The sequence below is a fragment of the Loxodonta africana genome, chromosome 15, assembly GCF_030014295.1.
Source record: "Loxodonta africana isolate mLoxAfr1 chromosome 15, mLoxAfr1.hap2, whole genome shotgun sequence".
Taxonomy (NCBI): domain Eukaryota; kingdom Metazoa; phylum Chordata; class Mammalia; order Proboscidea; family Elephantidae; genus Loxodonta; species Loxodonta africana.
In genome coordinates this window covers 35,183,982-35,204,098 of record NC_087356.1, presented here as the reverse complement: position 1 = coordinate 35,204,098, position 20,117 = coordinate 35,183,982, and the positions used below count along the sequence as shown (strand labels likewise).

The window sequence follows — 20,117 nt, the reverse complement described above, 5'->3', positions numbered from 1 at the left end:
CAGGAAAGTAAGAGGAATGAAGAAAACATCAGCACCACCAAAAAAAAAAAAAAAAAAAATTGTAACAATATGACAATAATAAACTCATATCTATCGATACTCATACTGAATGTAAATGGCTTAAATACACACATAAAAAGACAGAGAGTGGCAGAATGGATTAAAAAAAAAAAAACATGACCCATCAATACACTGTCTACAAGAGACACACCTTAGGCACAAAGATATAAACATATTAAAAATCAAAGCATGCGAAAAAATATATCAAGCAGTGACCAAAAAAGAGCAGGAATGGCAATACTAATCTCAGATAAATGGACTTTAAGGCAAAATCAACAACAGAAGACAAAGAAGGGCATTATGTAACAATCAAAGGGACAATCCACCAAGACATAACCCTAATAAATATTGACACACCCAATGACAGGGTTCCAAAATAAATAAAACAAACTCTAACAGCACTGAAAAGAGAAACAGACAGTTTCACAGTAACAGCAGACTTCAACACACACATGACTCTCGGTAAAGGACAGAACATCTAGAAAGAAACTCAACAAAGATGCAGAAGACCTAAAGGTCACAATCAACCAACTTCACCTCACAGACATATGGTACACTCTATCCAACAGCGGCAAACTATGCATTCTCTACGCAACAGCAGCAAACTATACATTCTTTTCCAACGCACATGGGAATATTCTCCAGAATAGACCACATTTTATTTACAGGTATAACACAATCTTGATCCAAATACCAACAGCATTCTTTGACAAGATGGAAAAACTAATCACCAACTTTATATGGAAAGAAAAGAGGCCCCAGATAAGCAAAGCATTACTGAAGAAAAAGAACAAAGTAGGAAGCCTCACACTACCTGATCTCAGAACCTACTACACAATCACAGTAGTCAAAATAGCCTGACGACAGACATAGACCAATGAAACAGAATCAAGAAACCAGACATAAACCCATCCACCTATGAACAGCTAATCTTTGACAAAGGACTAAAATCCATTAAATAGGGGAGGGGGGAGAAAAAGCAAAAAACCCATTGCCATTAAGTCGATTCCGACTCATGGCAACCCTACAGACAGAGCCCCCCCCCCACCCCCACCCCCGGGTTTACAAGAAGTGGCTGATGGATTTTAACTGCTGACCTTTTGGTTAGAGTCATAGCTCTTAACCACTGTGCCACTAGGGCTCCAAAATTGGGAAAAGGCAGTCTTTTTAGCAAGTGGTGCTGGTAAAACTGTATGTTCATCTGTAGAAAAAAATGAAACAGGGCCCATTCTCACACCATATACAAAAACTAACTCAAAATGGATCAAAGACATAAAATCTAAAATGCTACAGATCCTGGAAGAGAAAATAGGGACAATACTATGGCCCCAATACATGGCATAAGTACAATAAGAAATGTAACAAAAAATGTACAAAGACCAAAACATAAACTAGATAACTGGGAGCTCCCAAAAATTTAACATTTATGCTCATCAAAAGACTTCACCAAAAGAGTAAAAAGAGAACCTACAGATACAAAAAAAAAATTTTGGCTCTGACATATCCGACAAGGGTCTTATCTCTATGATCTATAGAATACTTCAACACTTCAACAACAAAAAAAGACTAATAACCCAATTAAAAAATGGGCAAAGGATATGAACAGACACTTCATCAAAGAAGACAGTCATGCAGCTAACAGGCACATGAGGAAATGCTCAAGATCATCAGCCATTAGAGAAATGCAAATCAAAATTACAATGCAATACCACCTCACTCCAACATTACAAAAAAAAAAAAAAAAAACACCGGAAAAGAATAAATGTTGAAAAGGTTGCAGGGAGATTGGAACTCTTAAGCACTGCTGGTGGGAATGTAAAATAGTACAACCATTATGGAAAATGATATGCCACCTCCTTAGAAAGCTAGAAATAGAGATACCACACAATCCAGCAATCTCACTGCTAGGAATATATCCTAGGGAAATAACAGCCATCACAGGAATAGACATATGCACGCCCACACTCATTGCAATATTACTCACAATAGCAAAAAGATGAACAAACTAAGTGCCCATCGACAGATGAATGGATGAACAATTTATGGTACATACACACAATGGAATACTACCCAATGATAAAGAACAATGATGAATCCATTAACCATCTCACAACATAACTGAATCTGGAGAGCATTATGTTGAGTGAAAAGTCAATCGCAAAAGGACAAATATTGTATGAGACCACTATTATAAGAACCAAAAACAGGTTTACATATATATACACACACACACACACACACACACAAAAAAAAATCTTTGATGGTTTTGAGAGAGAGGAGGGGTGGAAATCACTAACTAGAGAGTAGACAAGTATTATCTTTAATGAAGGAAAGACAGCACACAGTATAGGGGAAAAATCAGTACAACTTGACCAAGGCAAAGTCATAGAAGCTTCCTAGACACATCCAAACACCATGAGGGACCAAGTTACTAGGTCTAAGGGCTGGGGACCATGGTATCAGGGGACATATAGGTCAATTGACATGGCACATCTCATAAAGAAATGTTCTACATCCTACTTTGGTGGGTAGCTTCTGGGGTCTTAAAAGTTTGCCAGCAGCCATCTAAGATACATCTACTGGTCCCATTCCAACAGGAGCAAAGGAGGATGAAGAAAATCAACAACACAAGCAAAATACTAGTCCAAATGACTAATGGACCACATGAACCATAGCCTCCACCAGCCTGCTTCCAGAAGAACTAGACGATGCCTGGCTATCACCACCAACAGCTCTGACAAAGATCACAATAGAGCGTCCCGGACAGAGCAGGTGAAAAATGTAGAACAAAACTCAAATTCAAAGACCAGACTTAACTGGTCAGACAGAGGCTGGAAGAACCCCTGAGACTATGACCCCAGACACACTGCTAACTCAGAACTGAAGCCCCTCTCGAAGTGTACCTTTCAGCCAAAGATTAGACAAGCCTATACAATAAACAATAACACATGTGAGAAATGTGCTTCTTAGCTCAATCAGGTACACAAGACCAAATGGGCAACACCTGCCCAAAAATAGAGCCAAGGAGACAAGAAGGCACAGAAAAACTAGATGAATGGGCAAGGGGAATCCAGAGTGTAAAGGGAAAGGGGAGAGTGGCAACACATTGCAGGGATTACAACCAGTGTCACAAAACAATCTGTGTACAAATTTTTGAATGAGAAACTACTGTGTGCTGTAAACATCACCTAAAGCACAATAAAATTATTAAGAAAATCTCCCAAGGAAAGAAGTGATATATAAGAATTGTGACAACAAAAGGAAGCTCTGTAACAGTGCTAGAAAGAATGGGGGGGGGGCAGGGGATACTGAATTTTTGGAAGTTTATAGAAAGTTCTTCTAAATACAGTCAAATAAAGATTCTTAGGGCTGGCTTAGAATCCTCCAATTCAACCCAAAAAATGAGTACTGCCTGCCTGGAAGTGGGTGAGACCCTAAAAACCACTCATCCTGAAATCCCTGTCACATCTATAATTTATTTGGTAGGAAAGCCTATACAGCAGTTAAGACCCGTAACATTTCAGGTACTGCCCGTGCTTTTATTCCTGGTTATTCCCTTCCCCCATCCCTCAGAGCTTCATGAAGTCTAGCAACAAAGTTTAACACTGACATCTTCTCCACGGAAATCTGACACGAAGCCTCCACCAAGAGTTAAGGCCAAAAAAGAAACCCACTGCCATTGAGTCGATTCCAACTCATGGCGACCCTATGGGACAGAGTAGAACTGCACCACAGAGTTTCCAAGGAGCGCCTGGCAGATTCAAACTGCCGACCTCTTGGTTAGCAGCCGTAGCACTTAACCACTACGCCACCAGGGTTTCCAAGAGTAAGGCAGCAAGACAAAACAGAGTGCCCAGTTAAATTTGAAATTATGAGAAAAGATAAAACAACAAATAATATTTTTTATATAAGTATGTCCCAAATATTGCATGGGGAATACTTATACTAAAAAAAAAAAATGTTAATCTGAAATTCAAATTTAATTGAATGTCCTGAATTTTTATATGGTAAATCTGACAGTAAAGATTTTTTTGATTGTCAACTAAGTGGTATAAAAAGTCATAACGGCTATGTACAGTACCTATTCTCCACTACCAGTCTGAATTAACAAGAAGTTCATAATGTATTCAGAAACTTCATAAGGGGTCAGGTCGCTATGAATCAGACTCACCAACTCATAGCAACCGTACAGGACAGTAGAACTGCCCCATAGGGTTTCCAAGGCTGTAATCTTTACAGGGAAACCCTGGTGGCGTACTGGTTAAGTGCTATGGCTGCCGACCAAGAGGTTGGCAGTTCGAGTCCACCAGATGCTCCTTGGAAACTCTATGGTGCAGTTCTACTCTGTCCTATAGGGTCGCTATGAGTCAGAATCGACTCGACGGCAGTGGGTTTGGTTTTTTTGGCTTGGAATCTTTACAGAAACAGATTGCCACATCTTTCTTCCGCAGATCAGCTACTGGATTTAAACTGTTGATCTTTCAGTTAGCAGCCGACTGCTTAACAACCACGTAACCAGGGCTACCTCAGGAACATCAGTGAAAATCATTTTGCCCAATGTAAGGCCCATAAATGCCTCAGACATTAATCATTGAGAAAGAGGGTTTCACTGAACACAAAGTCAAGCAAGATTATTTTTCTGAAGAAAATATGAGTATCAATTAAGATCATCAATTTTTAATACCTAGCAAGTAAATATAAATATATAAATATAATTTATAGGCAATGCAAACAGACTCATTATTTTTCTCTACACGTACATATGCTTATAACCAAACCAAATCCACTGCCGTTGAGATGATCCTAGCTCATAGTGACCCTACAGGACAGAACAGAACCACCCCATAGGGTTTCCAAGGCTGTAAATCTTTACAGAAGCAGTCTGCCACATTCTTCTCCCGAGGCACAGCTGGTGGGTTCGAAGCACAGACCTTTCGGTTACTTTTGGTTAGAAAGTGAGTGCTTAACCACTGCACCACAAGTGTTCCTTGCATATGCTTATGCTATATACATATGCAAAATGCTAACAATGTATATACTGTGCCTTTTATTAGAAAGATAAAATATTAATGATTTCAACACATAACAGCCAAATGCTCTTGCTTAGTTTAGTCGCTAGATATTAAAACATTGATACTCTTGAAAAGCTAATTAATATTTTCATGCTCCAAATCCCATAACAACAAACAATTACTATAATTGTCAACATCTTCATAAAACAAATACAAATAATTACTTTTTACTACTAATTTTGGAAGAGTGAGGCAGGCAAAAAGAAGATATACAAACTGTCTTTTTTTTTTTTTTTTAGAGAGGAGGTTTATTTAATCGCTCAACAAATATTTATCACTACTTTCTAAGTCCAAGGTCCTGGAGGTCAGTGTGTGAACAAGACTGCTAATATCCTTGTTCTCATGGAGTTTTCCACCTTGTGGAGGAGGCAAGCAAATACTTAAGACAATTACAAGTGGTAAGTGATAAGTGATTGGAAAGAAAGAATAATGCATAGGGAAGGTGGGACAAAGGCATTTACTTTAAAGCGTGGCCAAGAAAGGCCTCTGTGAGACCAGGGTAACGATAAGATAGGAGCTGAAAGGCTGCAGGGAGCCGTTCAGGCAGAAGAGCAACATCAATCATCCCATGCAGAGGGAACAGCATGTGCAAAGGCCCTGAGGCAAGAGAGAATTTGGTATGTCCAAGAAACTGAAAGAATGCTTCACATGGCTAGAGCACTGTGAGTGAAGGGCCACCAGCACTAGAGGGTTGTGGCAAGGACTAATCAAGACATTGTCAGGAGTTTTAATTTTATCCTAAAATGCACTGGAAAATAATTGCAGGGTCTTAGGCAGAAGAATGATATGATGTTACATATTGTTTTAAATGATCACCCTGGCTGCTGCGTAGCAAATGCATGGAAAGTGAGAGGAGTAGAACTGGGGGGATGATTTAGGGGGTGATTGCACTGGCCGCCATGAAAAAGGACTTGAGTTTGGAACTAGGACTTTAGCAACAGAGGTGGGAGAGGTGGGTAGATCTTGGAACAGGAGCCAAGGAGGACTCTGGGATGGAAGAATATAGCACTGTGAATGGTGTGGATTGAAGACAAAAATTTGAATGTTGTCGGCATATGGATAATACTTAAAGTCATGGGGATGGGTGGAATCACATGGGGAGAAAAAGCAGAAAGAAAGAAAAAAGGGAGCCCAAGTCCAAGTCCTGAAAAACATGCACATTTAAATCCTAGAAGAGGAAAAGAAGATACAGCAAAGGCTGAGAAGGTGCAGACAGTAGGGTAGGAAACAAGCCCTGTGAGAATGGTGCCGCCAAAGCCAAGACATCAGTGTTAGGAGGACTGAGAGTTTTGATTTCAGAATGAAAGAAAAATAGCTGGTTAAATCTGTCCTTGTTTTTCCTAGCCTGCCCTCCTTCTTAATTAGGTGAAAATAAAACATACCTTTTGTACTTCCACTGGAATGACAAGAAACGGAAAAGCAGGTGTGTTGACATGCTCCACTCCTTTATCTTAGATCTCTGACAAGCTTTAATTAGTTTGCTAGCTGAGGGCTTCCTGAATAAATACAATTCTGTCACTTCATAGTCGTGCTCAGTGTAATGGATTTTTTGGTCTCCAGATAACGTTTCTATAGTGCCCAAAATAGTCGTGAGCAATTTTGTTAACCTGACTTCCCAGGTATCCTTAAAATTGTTTGAGTAAGCATGCATAAGATTTCATGGATTGTCCTGTTTCGAGTACATAACAGCAACAACAAAAAAAATCATTATTTTTTTCTGATAATTACTTTCGTTTTTGAATTTAGTTTTGAATTCCATTTTTCCCATTTAAAACATTGAAATTGATGATACAAAAGGGAAATTCTTTTTACAGCTTGCTTTTATTTCTAAACCGAAAAATAGAAGAAAGTTATTACTAAGCTTGTGTATTCATATGCATTAGCCATTTAATAGGGAAAATGAGTTTTTAGTTTAACTTACCAAATTGAATGTTAAGATATTCGCTTATACCCTGTTTGCACGTTAGCAAATGGCTGTTTTGGACAAGAATTAACTGTTGCAAATATAAAAAGGCACTAAGTCTGCACTGTACAAAGAAGTTCTGTCCTCTTCTGCTTGCTCCTTTTCCTCCATTTACCCCGGTAGTTCTCTCCCATTCCCCCACCTCCAATTTATTCCTTTACTCCCTCGTTCTCACTCTGCACATTCTCTGTGTTTGATAGATGAACAATTTACCACTTCAGTATCTTCAGCCTACACTTTCCTTAGGAGTTCTTGACCCACACACTTTCCTTGTCTCACCTTAGACCATTTATTATGTGATCTAAATCTCTCTTTTATCATCAATAAAATGAAGAAAATAAAATTGACCTTACAGTATTGACGCAAGGAGTAAATAAGATCTCCTGCAAAATACCAAGGTGGGCGTCAGGCAGGTAGTATTTACTCAAGAAACAAGAGGGTCTCGCACAGCTCCTTTCTCTTTGGAGGCTCCAAATTATCTGTGGTCAATTCCATACTAGCGAGAGGAGCTACCCTCAGGACCAGGGGAGTAAGGACTGTTGAAAGCAAAAACAGGATTCTAACAAAAGCAATTTAGATTCAGTTCACCAGCTTGTGATATCCCTATGAGTGAACCCCATGTGAAACAAGCCAAGGTTGGTGAGCTGCATCTTGGTAAACATGGGGAAGAAACCCAAAGGCCCCTTTTTAATTACAAACAAGAAATTAATAAATCAAGGTAGCGTGGAGAGCATTCATTTCACGGAGCCTAAGACTTCTTTTTATCTTTGATTAAAGGCAATTTCTTTTATTAGAATTCATAAAATAATCTCTGTATTTAAACTAGAAAATATTAAAAATAAGTATTTCAATGGAAGAAAAGTTCATTTGGCCATTGTTAATATAGTTAGCTTGTATTCGACAACTGTAATAATGCCTTAATTACTTAAAAGTAATTTCCCTAGGGAATGAAGGGAAGAGAATGGGGTAGCTGCTGCCGGTTATCTGTGAGGATTTTATGCTAAAAAAAAAAAAAGCCAAGTGATGCGATAGTGCTGAGTAGCTGGGATTTCCAGTAGCTGGCCCTAAAAAAAGGGGGGGGGGGTGGATAACTCATCACATGGCACATGTGTTTTGTTTGTGGTGTGTGTTTTCCAAACAAAAAAGTACCTGCACACAGCAGACAACCAGTCCCCATCACAGTTATAGGCCAATTTCAGCAATACATCATCAAATTCCTGAAAACATCATTTTTTTATTTGGTAACTTTTTGTACTTATTTTGTAAATCTCTATGTATAAACATATTTTGCATACATAATTCCACATTTATACTCATTTAAGCCCACTCTGGAATTTGGGCCGGGGTTTTTTTTTTCCTCCCCTGTGTAAAAAGGCTCCGTACTTTACTCATTTTTCAAACCAGGGCCAAAAACCACTGGCTGTATACCAGAAAGTGCATCACTCCCATCTGGTGGCAGACATCAAAATTTTGAGCATAATTCACATACAGAAATAATCTAACTCTAGACTACATACTAGTCAATTAAGCTTCTATTAAAGAAGTGGAAAATACAGCAACTACCAAACAATCGACCATATGACCTCAATTCAGATAAGTACCTCCAGTAAAATAACTACTTTGCATATATGTAACCACCATAAAAAAAAAAAAAGATAATAATTTAAGAAATGTTAACATTAGAGGATGACACCTTTCTTGAAATACCAAAAAATAAATAAATAAAAATTTTTTATAGTCAGTCAATTAAATTGGGTGAGTATGTATACCAAAATCCAAATCAAACCCATTGCCATCAAGTCAATTCCAACTCATAGCAACCCTATAAGGACAGAGTAGAACTGCCCCACAGGATTTCCAAGGCTGTAATTCTTTATAGAAGCAGACTGCCACACCCTTCTGCCAGAGAGCAGCTGGTAGGTTCCAACCTCAAACCTTTCTGCTAGCAGCCAAGTGCTTAACCACCACGCCACCAGGGCTTCTCTACTAATATATACAACAACCTCCTTTGCTGGCAAGTCGATTCCCACTCATAGGAGCCCTACAGGACAGAGGATAACTGCCCCACAGGGCTTGAAAGAGCGGCTGGTGGATTTGAACTGCTGACTTTTTGGATAGCAGCCAAGCTCCTACAATAGATGTAAATTCCTAAATCACGACTTAATTACCTATGCCCAAACCCTGTTACTAGTACTTTCTTCTTCATTACGAAAAGAAAGATGCAGAGGTTTAAATAAAGTTCATTCACCCACCAAAACTTCTATTGAAGATAGATATACTGAAATACTTTTTAAGTCAATAATAAAACCACCTTCCAAAAATACAAATGGAAGGTGATCTAAACGTAATTAACAAATAAAAAAGGGGGGGATACCTAGAAACAGATGAAGCATGCTATATGTAAAGCTGATGAAATAATTAAAAGGCTTTATGGAACTCACATCATTTACTTTAGCACAGTCTTCACTTTTTATACAATTTCAACCCTTTGGCAAAGGTGCATGAACAACTTAGTTTACCCTTGTCATGTCACCATGGAAACCACCTATACGTACCAATCACTGAATCTCATGAATGAACAATAAATGGAAGAAGTCTTAATAATGATATTCTCTGGAAAAATTGAAAAGTGGTACAATGAGATCTCACTGTATACTTTGATTTTTTTGATAAATTCATACATAAAATATTTCATAAATTTGTATTAAGAGAGTACATGGTACAGTGAAAAAAAGGCACTGGCTCAATTTTCAGAACTTACTTCATTTCTCTGAGCCTCAGTTTCCTCATATCTCAAATAAAATATATCTAAAGTTGTTTTCAGCTCCAAATTCTCTAATTCTTTTATTTTAAGTGCACCAAGGGAATTAACCATTATTGTGAGTCACATTCAGATGTCTTCTTTTGCAAAGAATTGGTATAGAAAGAGGGAGAAAAATCGATTACTCTGAAAATAAGCATAAAACTGATTTTTAAAAAATTTAAAGAATATTTTTGGCATATAAATTTCTAATTGTTAAGCTTTTCATATAATTGTTAACTCTGAATGAAACTTAAAATAATCAAATCATAGAATACACCACTCTAACCTTAGAAGTTTCAGGAAGTTACTCAAAACAGTACTGGGGATGATTAGAGACCTCCTACCTCCTTTTCTTAGGAGGTCCCTTTTCCACCAGCCCAATTTAGAATAGCTCATTAAACATCAAGGATATATTTTTATCAGCTGCTTAGTCTTATTTCTTAAGTTTCAGATAAATAAATAACTAAAATTGCAGCAAACTCCATTCTGCTCTATTGTAATGGCCTTTGCTTAATTTGCTGACATGGTGATGGCTGAATTCTCAGAAACTTCAGAATGACTTCTTTAGCTATCTTCGGTTCAATAAAATAAGGAATCGTCTTTTTTTTTTTTTAATGGGAATAATTTTTTTTTTCCTAGAAAAAATATCCAGATTAATTCCTATGTTATACGTAACACCTACATTCTAATAAGTGCAAACAATTTATTCTTCTCAAGCAGAGAAAAATAAGATGTTAAGAGCAAACCTGTGTCACTATAAGCACGGTGTCAGGAACTCTACTCATCACTTGAAAGCATCACCTAATTTATACTTACAATAATCCTGTGAAGTACAAATTATTATCATCCATATTTTACATTTCAGGAAAGGTTAACTAGTTTACTCAAGATATCAGCATAAATGCAAGACCCACAATCAAGCCTTCCTGCCTTCAAAGCCTGTGCACATGAAATCTCTGGTCTAACTGTGTGCAAAACATTTATAAAAATTGCAAATATAAAATGAAATTACAATCAGTGGACATATCATAAAGGAAAAAGTAATTGACCATATAACTTTTTGCAATTATGAAAAGAATATTTTCCTATTTTGACTTCTAACTGCTTAGAATATAGGAAAGCTATTGATTTTTGTGTATTTATCTCATATCTGCCCACTTGACCCCATTCTCAGGAGCCCTGGTACAGTGGTTAAGCACTCAGCTGCTAACCGAAAGGTTGGCAGTTCAAATCCACCACCTTCTTCAAGGGAGAACTATGTGGCAGTCTGCTTCCATAACGATCACAGTCTTGGAAACCCATGGGGCAGTTCTACTCTGTCTTATAGTGTCCCTACGAATCAGAATCGACTTGATGGCACACAACAACAACCCCATTTTCATTTAAATTTAAGGATATGCAAACATATCATTAAAAAAAAAGTTTTATCTGTACTATTTCAAAGTTTATATGGTGCATTCATTTATTTTAAAAAAGTTTCCTCCAATCGTATTTATAGTTTTTATTAGAAATGACCAGAAAATTATACCAATTGTCTTTTTTAGTATCTAATGATAAAATCTATTGATATTCTAAACTATTTTTATCAGTTTCTTTATAATAAGTCATCGTTATATCTCTGAAAAAAATTTAATATTATATACATGTATAGATATGCTATTTTTTATATACATGCTGGATTCTGTTTAAAAACATTTTATGCAGGTTTTTTTCATTTAAATTCAGAAATGAGATAGATCAGTATTGACCCTTTTTAGAATTATTTTTAAGTATCTTGCATTTTTAATATTAAAATTATGGTTCTTCAATATTATTGAGGAGCTCTCCATCTTTTTCTGTAGTCAAAATTGTTTACGTATTATTGCAATTAGCTATTCTTTATATGTCAGATAATATTCAGCTACGCACCTACCTGTTCTGATGTTTTTTCCATAACTGGTCTTTAAACACCCTTCTGATCATATTATGGCTTATTCCAGTTTTCCATTTCCTCTTGAATAAATTTTGGTAATTTAAATTTTCCTCAGAACTCATTCCCTTCTAGGTTTTCACGTTTCATTGGAAAGAGTTGAATGTAAGATTCTATTGTGCTTCTTTTAATCTCTCTTTTTTTCTGGGGTTATTTCTGCTTTCTCATTCATAATCATATATGTTCCTGTTCTTCACATTTCTCTTAATGACAGTATTCAGGAAATTTCATTGGCCATTTCAAATAGGAATAAAATTATAAATTTATTTAAGCCTTTATATGTTTGTATTCTGTCAGTAATTCTAGTTTTTGTTGTTACTAAATTCTGTCTTCCTAATTTCTTTTGATGTTCTTTTTTTAATTTTTAGTGTGAATACTTGTTCTTTTTTCTTTTTCTTTAATAAAAAAGGTGTTTAAACTAAAATTCTATATTGAACACACCATTTACTGCAGACTGTATGTTTTATTATAAAAGAGCTTCTTTTTTCATTAACTCATATGCACTTTGTAACTTTCCTTTGGGTCCAAGAGTTATCCAAGGGTGTTTCTTAATTTTCTAATAAAGTCGCTTAATAAACTGTTTAGTTCCCTAATAAACTTTATTACCAGAATGTTGCCTATTAAAATCATCACTATTTCGAATTTATAAAAAGTAGAAGAGTCTTTTTTAAGAACTCAACTTTCTAAGATGAATCCCTTCTTATTTACAATTTCATGATTCCAATAATGTAAAATTACTCTAAAAGGAATCTTGCCTTCCAGCGTTGTAAAATAAATGGGCAACAATCATTTATTTCATTATTAAATGAGAGAAAGTTCTGTTGGCTAAGCTTAAATATTTATCAATGGTAAACTAATGCCATTTTTCTTCTGACAATGAATGAATTTTATCCAGAATTCTTTAACTTCTGAATTTTATTTCATCTCTTATCCATTCTTGCCAGGAACTGCTGGACAGCTAAGAACATGCTGCATCACTGAACACTGCTATGAATTTTATTCAATTCATAAAGTTGTTCATGTGTTTGATACAATCTGAGCTTGGTTTAGTTTTCTCCGTAAGTAACATCTTTTGCATTAAATGCGTAGTATGAAATTTATAGCTGCTATTTCCTCATCTTTCTTTTCTTATTTACATATCCTCCATTGATCACCAGTCACATCAATGCTTTCATTAAGGTTTCATTTCCGGGGTTATCAATGTTAGGTTAATATTAAAATGTTTGCCTCAAAAACCATATTTTTAAGAGAATATATATACACACAAATACACATGCATGTGTGCACACACACACAAACACACATAGATATAAGTTAGAGTAGGAACACTGAGAGGAAAAAGAAACCACTTAGGAGACATTAGAGGAAAATTAAGACAAGTTACACCTGTGTGAAATTCAAGAAGGGTTTTAAACAGACTCCTACATTAAGTGGACAAACGTGGATTAGCTAGTGTACTAATCTCACTTTGGGTAATTTTTTCTTTTAATATACTGACTTTATCAGACAAAAGAAATTTTAGCTAATTTCATGAAAGATATATTAAAACCACAGTTATTTATTTTAATATTATATGTTACTAAGTTCACATGCATTCTTAGATTAGCCATGTACAAAAACAAAATAGAAATATATGAAAATTTTAAGAAATAAGAGGAAATGAAGAGGCGAAGCCAAGATGGCGGAATAGACAGACGCTTCCATCGAGCCCTCTTTACAACAAAGACCAGAAAAAAAAAGTGAAAGGAGTATATTTGTGACAAGCTGGGAGCCCTGAGCATCAAAGGCAAGCTTAGACAACGAACTGAGGGGCAGAGGGAGGAATAAGCCATTTAGAAGCAGAGAAGAGTTGCTGGACCTGAATCGAGGGGAGCCCTCAGGCACCATTCCCGGAGCGGCGGTGGCGTGCTGGTACTAGCGTTCAGCTGCAGTTTTCTCAGGGAGAAGCAACCAGCCACACAGCCCACTCACATATCTGGAACCTGGGGAGAACTGCGTGCTCTCAGCAAAAGCTAAGTACTTACGTATATTTTACACGCCCCGCCCCCAACCCCAAGCCGGCCTCAGTGGCTGAATCCATGGGCCTGAGATAGACCCTGGTGAACACCTAGAGCCATCCTCCCAGCCTTGGGGAAGGAAAAAATTTGCTACTGGGGGAAAAGATAATTTGCTAGCTCCATTAAACGGGGGAGCTCAGGTTAGAAGCAGCTCTTGCCCAGGCATAAGCCGTCTGTGGACCTTGAGCACCTTTCTCTTCTGCATGGACCTGTGTGGGCCTATTTCAGGAGAATAGGCCCTTGTAGGCAAACTCCAACAATTTCAGCTGTGCGGTGGAGAGGTGGGTGTTTGACATTTGACATTGCTTTGCCTGTTAAACAAGGTCCTCACCTACCCACATCAGGGACCTAAGGACTGGTAGCTCCACTCAGGTCACCCAGCCACCCGCAACAGGGGTCCAAAGATAACTGGTACCTCCCAGTCCTTACAACCAAAAACTTTGGGTGCCCACGGTCCCTCTGCAGAACCCACCCTCCAGCACACTCTAGGGAACAGAGACACGTTTTCCTCAGAGACACTTGGGGGTCGGTTCTCAGCTCCCCACCTTGTTCAGAGCATGACCCCCTGCTGCAATCAGATACCGGTATATATGCCAATCACCCCTGCCCCTCTAAGACTGTAGGACAGAGCCTATAGCACACATGTGATATAAGCTACCTAGAAAACTGGGCTGAATTCATACAAGAAAATTGAAGGGACTCCTAGACTAATATACCTGATAAGAGCTCTAGCCAGCTGGGGACAGGACACCAGAGTTCCAAAGGCAAAAATAATCATGTTAGCTCACTCAAGCAACCCATAGCGGTATACCAAAACAAAACAAAACAAGCAGCTACGACACAGTAAGCAAGCATAAACTAATACAGTAACTTCTAGATGGCTTGGAGACAACAGTCAATACCAAAAACATAAAGACAAATGGTACAACCACTTTGGAAATCGATTTGGCGCTTCCTTAAAAAGTTAGAAATAGAACTATCATATGATCCAACAATCCCACTCCTTGGAATATATCCTAGAGAAATAAGAGCCTTTAAACGAACAAATATATGCACAACCATGTTTATTGCATCACTGTTTACAATAGCAAAAAACATGGAAGCAACCAAGGTGCCTATTAACGGATGAATGGATAAATAAATTATGGTATATTCACACAATGGAATACTACACTTCGATAAAGAACAGTGAGGAATCTGTGAAACATTTCATAACATGGAGGAACCTGGAAGGCATTATGCTGAGTGAAATTAGTCAGTTGCAAAAGGACAAATATTGTATAAGACCACTATTATAAGAACTTGAGAAATAGTTTAAACTGAGAAGAAAACATTCTTTCATGGTTACGAGGCGGGGAGGGTGGGATGGTGGGAGAGGGGTATTCACAAATTAGATAGTAGATAAGAACTACTTTAGGTGAAGGGAAAGACAGCACACAATACAGGGGAGGTCAGCACAATTGGACTAAACCAAAAGCAAAGAAGTTTCCTGAATAAACTGAATGCCTTGAAGGCCAGCGTAGCAGGGGCAGGGGTCTGGGGACCACGGTTTCAGGAGACATCTAAGTCAATTGGCATAATAAAATCTATTAAGAAAACATACTGCATCCCACTTTGAAGAGTGGCATCTGGGGTCTTAAACGCTAGCAAGCAGCCATCTAAGATGCATCAATTGGTCTCAACTCGCCTGGATCAAAGGAGAATGAAGAACACCAAGGACACAAGGTGATTACGAGCCCAAGAGACAGAAAGGGCCACATGAACCAGTGACTACATCATCCTAAGACCAGAAGAACTAGATGGTGCCCGGCTACCACCAATGACTGCCCTGACAGGGAACACAACAGAGAACCCCTGAGGGAGTCGGAGAGCAGTGGGATGCAGACCCCAAATTCTCATAAGACCAGACTTAATGGTCTGACTGAGTCTAGAGGGACCCCAGTGGTCATGGCCCCCAGACCTTCTGTTGGCCCAGGACAGGAACCATTCCCGAAGCCAACTCTTCAGACATGGATTGGACTGGACAACGGGTTGGAGAGGGATGCTGGTGAGGAGTGAGCTTCTTGAATTAGGTGGACACTGGAGACTATGTTGGCATCTCCTGCCTGGAAGGGAGATCAGAGGGTGGAGGTGGTTACAAGCTGGCAAAAAGGACACGAAAAGAGACAGTGGAGGGAGAGAGCAGGCTGTCTCATTAGGGGGAGAGTAATTGGAGTGTGTAACAAGGTTTATATGGGTTTTTGTGTGAGAGACTGGCTTGATTTGTAAACTTTCACTTAAAGCACAAGAAAAATTATTTTTTAAAAAAGGGGAAATGAAATCTAATAATGTGCTAGCTTATTTCTAGAATTCAACCATATACTTGCACTGACTTATACAACATGGGTTTACGCCTTACATGAGTCTGAATATATGGCCATCAAAAAGGGAAACTATGTTTAGTAAACATTTATATTATACTAGCCCCTATGTTTTAAATAACTTGTTCAATTTAAGTCTTATGATAAGGATTAAATGTATTTGTATATAAGCTGAAGTAAGAACCCTGAGGCTAGCAGAAGTTCACTCAGCTATTAGCCTGTCTGTCAGAACTACAGAAACCCTGGCGGTGTACCGGTTAAGTACTATGGCTGCTAACCAAAAGGTCAGCAGTTCAAATCCACCAGGTGCTCCTTGGAAACTCTATGGGGCAGTTCTACTCTGTCTTATAGGGTCAAATATGAGTCGGAGTCTATTAGACAGCAGTGGGTTTTGGTCAGAGCTATATTTCAGACCAAATTCAAGCCCCAGAGTATCTCCTAAACCAGTCGTTCTCAAGCTATTTGTGTTGAAAGAAATGGCTTTGGAATTAGTAACAGGCAGAGGCTGGAAGAATTTTAAGGAGTATTATGGGAAAATCATAGATTGCCTTTAACAAACTTAAAAACATAGACATTAAAGACTCTGGCAGTGAGGACTCAGAAGGAAGTAAGGCATAGTAGAAAAAATTCACATCACCTTAGAGAATACCTAAACCATCATAAACAGACTCTTGGTAGACATATAGATGTTAAAGAAGCTGCTGTTGAGGGCTCAGAAGAACTGAAGAACATGTATTTGAAACTGGAGGAAAGGTAATTTTTATTATATTGTGACAGGAAATTTAGCTGGATTGGGCCCTCAATTTTTATAGAAAGCATAATTGTAAGCAATGAACTCTTACATTTAGCTGAAGCGATTGCCAAGCAAAGCATTGAAGATATGGCCTGGTTTCTTCTTCCTGCTTATAGCAAAATGTGAGAAGAAGGAGATAAATTGAGGGAAAAACTGTTAGGCTAAAAGGAAGTAGGACTTGACGATTTGGGAAATTCTCATGTTATCCAGATTACAGAAGACACTAATATTAGGAGAGTCACTATCAGGAAAGCATGGTCTGGAGATAAAGCCAAGTTTGTGGCTGGACAATCTCTTGTTAGTGCCTAGTTTAGAAGGATAAAAAGCTCAATGTACTTAGTCACAAGGAGGGCTCTTTGAAAAAGACTAGATCTGTGACTCATGGATTCCCTGAACCATTTCAGCAAAAATAAAAAATGGAGAGAGGGTTATCTAGGAAAGATCTGTGTAGGAGAAGCCTTATTTCTAATGGAATGTATCCGTGAAACATACACAGGAGACCCACAAGATTTCTGAGAATGCTGTATCAGCAGAAACGTTGCCAGTTTGCGCTGAAAAGGAAAAGAAGAGATGAAATGAAAACTGATGAACTCACAAAATTCTACAGGCAGTAAATGAGCTCATAAAAATACTCTGCTGCAAACACATGCCACCATCCATGAAAAAGGAATAACGGCTCTGGAAGTGCAGCACTGGACACAGACTCAAGTGGAGACTCAAGCCACAGAGGATGATTCTCATGCCTTGAACTAATGAAGTTTACTTAGCTGGATTTCTAAATTGCTTGGGACAGATAGCCTCCTTTTTTCTTCCATTTTCTCCCCTCTTGAATACCTATAATTATTATCCTATGTCTGTCCCATTATTCATTTTTGGAGCAGAATATTTATTTTCTATTTATCACATGCACACAGATGGAGAGGAATTGCCCCAGGATGGATTATATCTGGAGCCTCACCCATTCCCAATTCAGATGATTTGGATGATGATATTTGAGACTTCTGAGATAATAAGACACAGATAACTTTTTCGATTTGAGTTGACACTATAGTGGTTTGAGACTTTTAGGGACCTTAGAATGAAGTGAATGTATTTTGCATGTGAGACAGACATGAATCTTTGGGTGGGAGAGGGCATAACATTGTAGGCTAAATAATGGCCATCCAAAGATGTCACATCCTAATCCCTGAAAATTTAAAGCAGGAGCTTTTCAGATGTGATTAGGTTAAGCATCGTGGAATGAGGAGATAATTCTGAATTACCTGGATGGGCCCTATGCAATCACAAGAGTCCTTATAATAAGGAGGCAAAGAGGAGATGTGACAATGGAAAAAGAGGCCAGAGAGAGTGATTTGAAGATGCTCTATTGCTGCCTTTGAAGACAGAGAAAAGGCCACAAGCCCAGAAATACAGGTAGCCTCCAGAAGTTGGAAAAAAACTAGGAAACGTTCTCTACCCTAAAACATTCAGAAGAGATACAATACTGTCAACATCTTCACATTAGGATTTGTGATCTCCAGAACTCTAGCATAACAAATTTTTCTTTTTTAAGCCACTAGATGTTGTGACCCAACCAGTGGTAACACAGAAGAAAAAGCCTGGCAATCTGCTTCCATTAAGATTACAGCCAAGGAAACCTTATAGAGCAGTTCTACTCTGTAACACACGGGGTCACCATGAGTCAGAATGGACCTGACAGCAACTAACCACAACAATAAGCCACTAAGTTAGTGGTAACGTGCTATAGCGGCAATAGGAGACAAATGCAAAGAGCTTCTACTTAGTTTGGTTTTATAATCCTCTACAGATACACCATATAATGTGGAATTTTTATGTGCAAAACTTTCAGAACTAACATAGCAAAGAATATACTTCACGAGACACTGAAAATTAACTTTTAAAATATAAATATCCTGAGGATATTTTTTTCTGTTGACAGCCATCTCGTGGAAATGTGGCAACTGTGACAATACCAAAGTAGAACGTCTCCTCATTCCAACAGGATGAATTCTGCTTTGTAAACTGAAGGTAGTGTAATTCAATAAATATACTTTGCTCTTAAATATTCAATAGAGCTCTTCCTAACAGTGCATTAGCATCTGAAAGTGAGTGAGGAATGGTTTATTTAGACGTTGAATCCATTACTGCAAATGAGGGCCCCCTTCACTAAGGCCCCTCTCTTCAATTATCTCATCAACTTAATTTTGAAAATCATACAGATGATTTTTAAAAGGCATCAACTCTTAAAGAGCAATGAAACTGTCCATAGTTCAGGAAGCAAAACATACTCAGTAATCAGCATATGGCATGATTATTTCCCTTTTAAGGATTTCTAAATTCTCTTGGAGAGTCATGATATACTCACGATAAAAACATAAAGAAACATAAAACCAAAAACCAAACCCAGTGCCGTCAAGTTGATTCCGACTCATAGCGACCCTATAGGACAGAGTAGAACTGCCCCATAGAGTTTCCAAGGAGCGCCTGGTGGATTCAAACTGCCAACCCTTTGGTTAGCACTTAACCATTACGCCACCAGGGTTTCCTAAAGAAACATATAAAGATAGAAACATACAAAGAAAGGATAAAACATACAAAGAAGTTTTCAAAGCCTTCTTTACCTGTGTAACAAGTGGTTCCAGCAGCCTCTCCACTGTTAAAGTCCTGATTTCCAAACTTTTGGGGTCCCATTTCAAAATGATAGGTGAAGTTGCCGAAGTCATGCTCCCTATGGACACACATTATAAGTTAGAAATAGTCATTGCTAAAATAAACTGTTACTTTGGGGGCACAAAATGAATAAGCCATTGAAATTTAGAACAGGAGATTATCTGTCTGGCCCAACCTCAGGAGTCTGAGATGAGGAAACCTAAACCAGAACTGGGCAAGGTGGCGACGTCAGTGTCAGATGAAAAAGCAAGGGCTCACTCCTGAGAGTGCCTGTACGTATTACAAAACCTCCTGGAACCCATTTGTCACTACAATATTTAATTCACCCAACATACAGTAAGAACACCCATCTGCTATAGGCTAAGAAAGA

The 20,117-nt window shown here is 38.1% G+C and overlaps 1 protein-coding gene across 6 annotated transcripts in view; it reads right to left on the bottom strand.

The window, feature by feature from the left end:
* Window positions 1-19,800, bottom strand: part of CTNNA2 (catenin alpha 2) — a 1,142,650-nt gene extending 1,122,850 nt beyond the window's left edge. For all 6 annotated transcript variants that reach the window (XM_023552816.2, XM_010593677.2, XM_003413708.3 and 3 more), the window contains exon 1: window positions 19,699-19,800. In XM_023552816.2, the coding sequence (XP_023408584.1) occupies window positions 19,699-19,800 (102 nt within the window). The remainder of the gene's footprint in view (window positions 1-19,698) is intronic.
* Window positions 19,801-20,117: the final 317 nt, after the last annotated feature.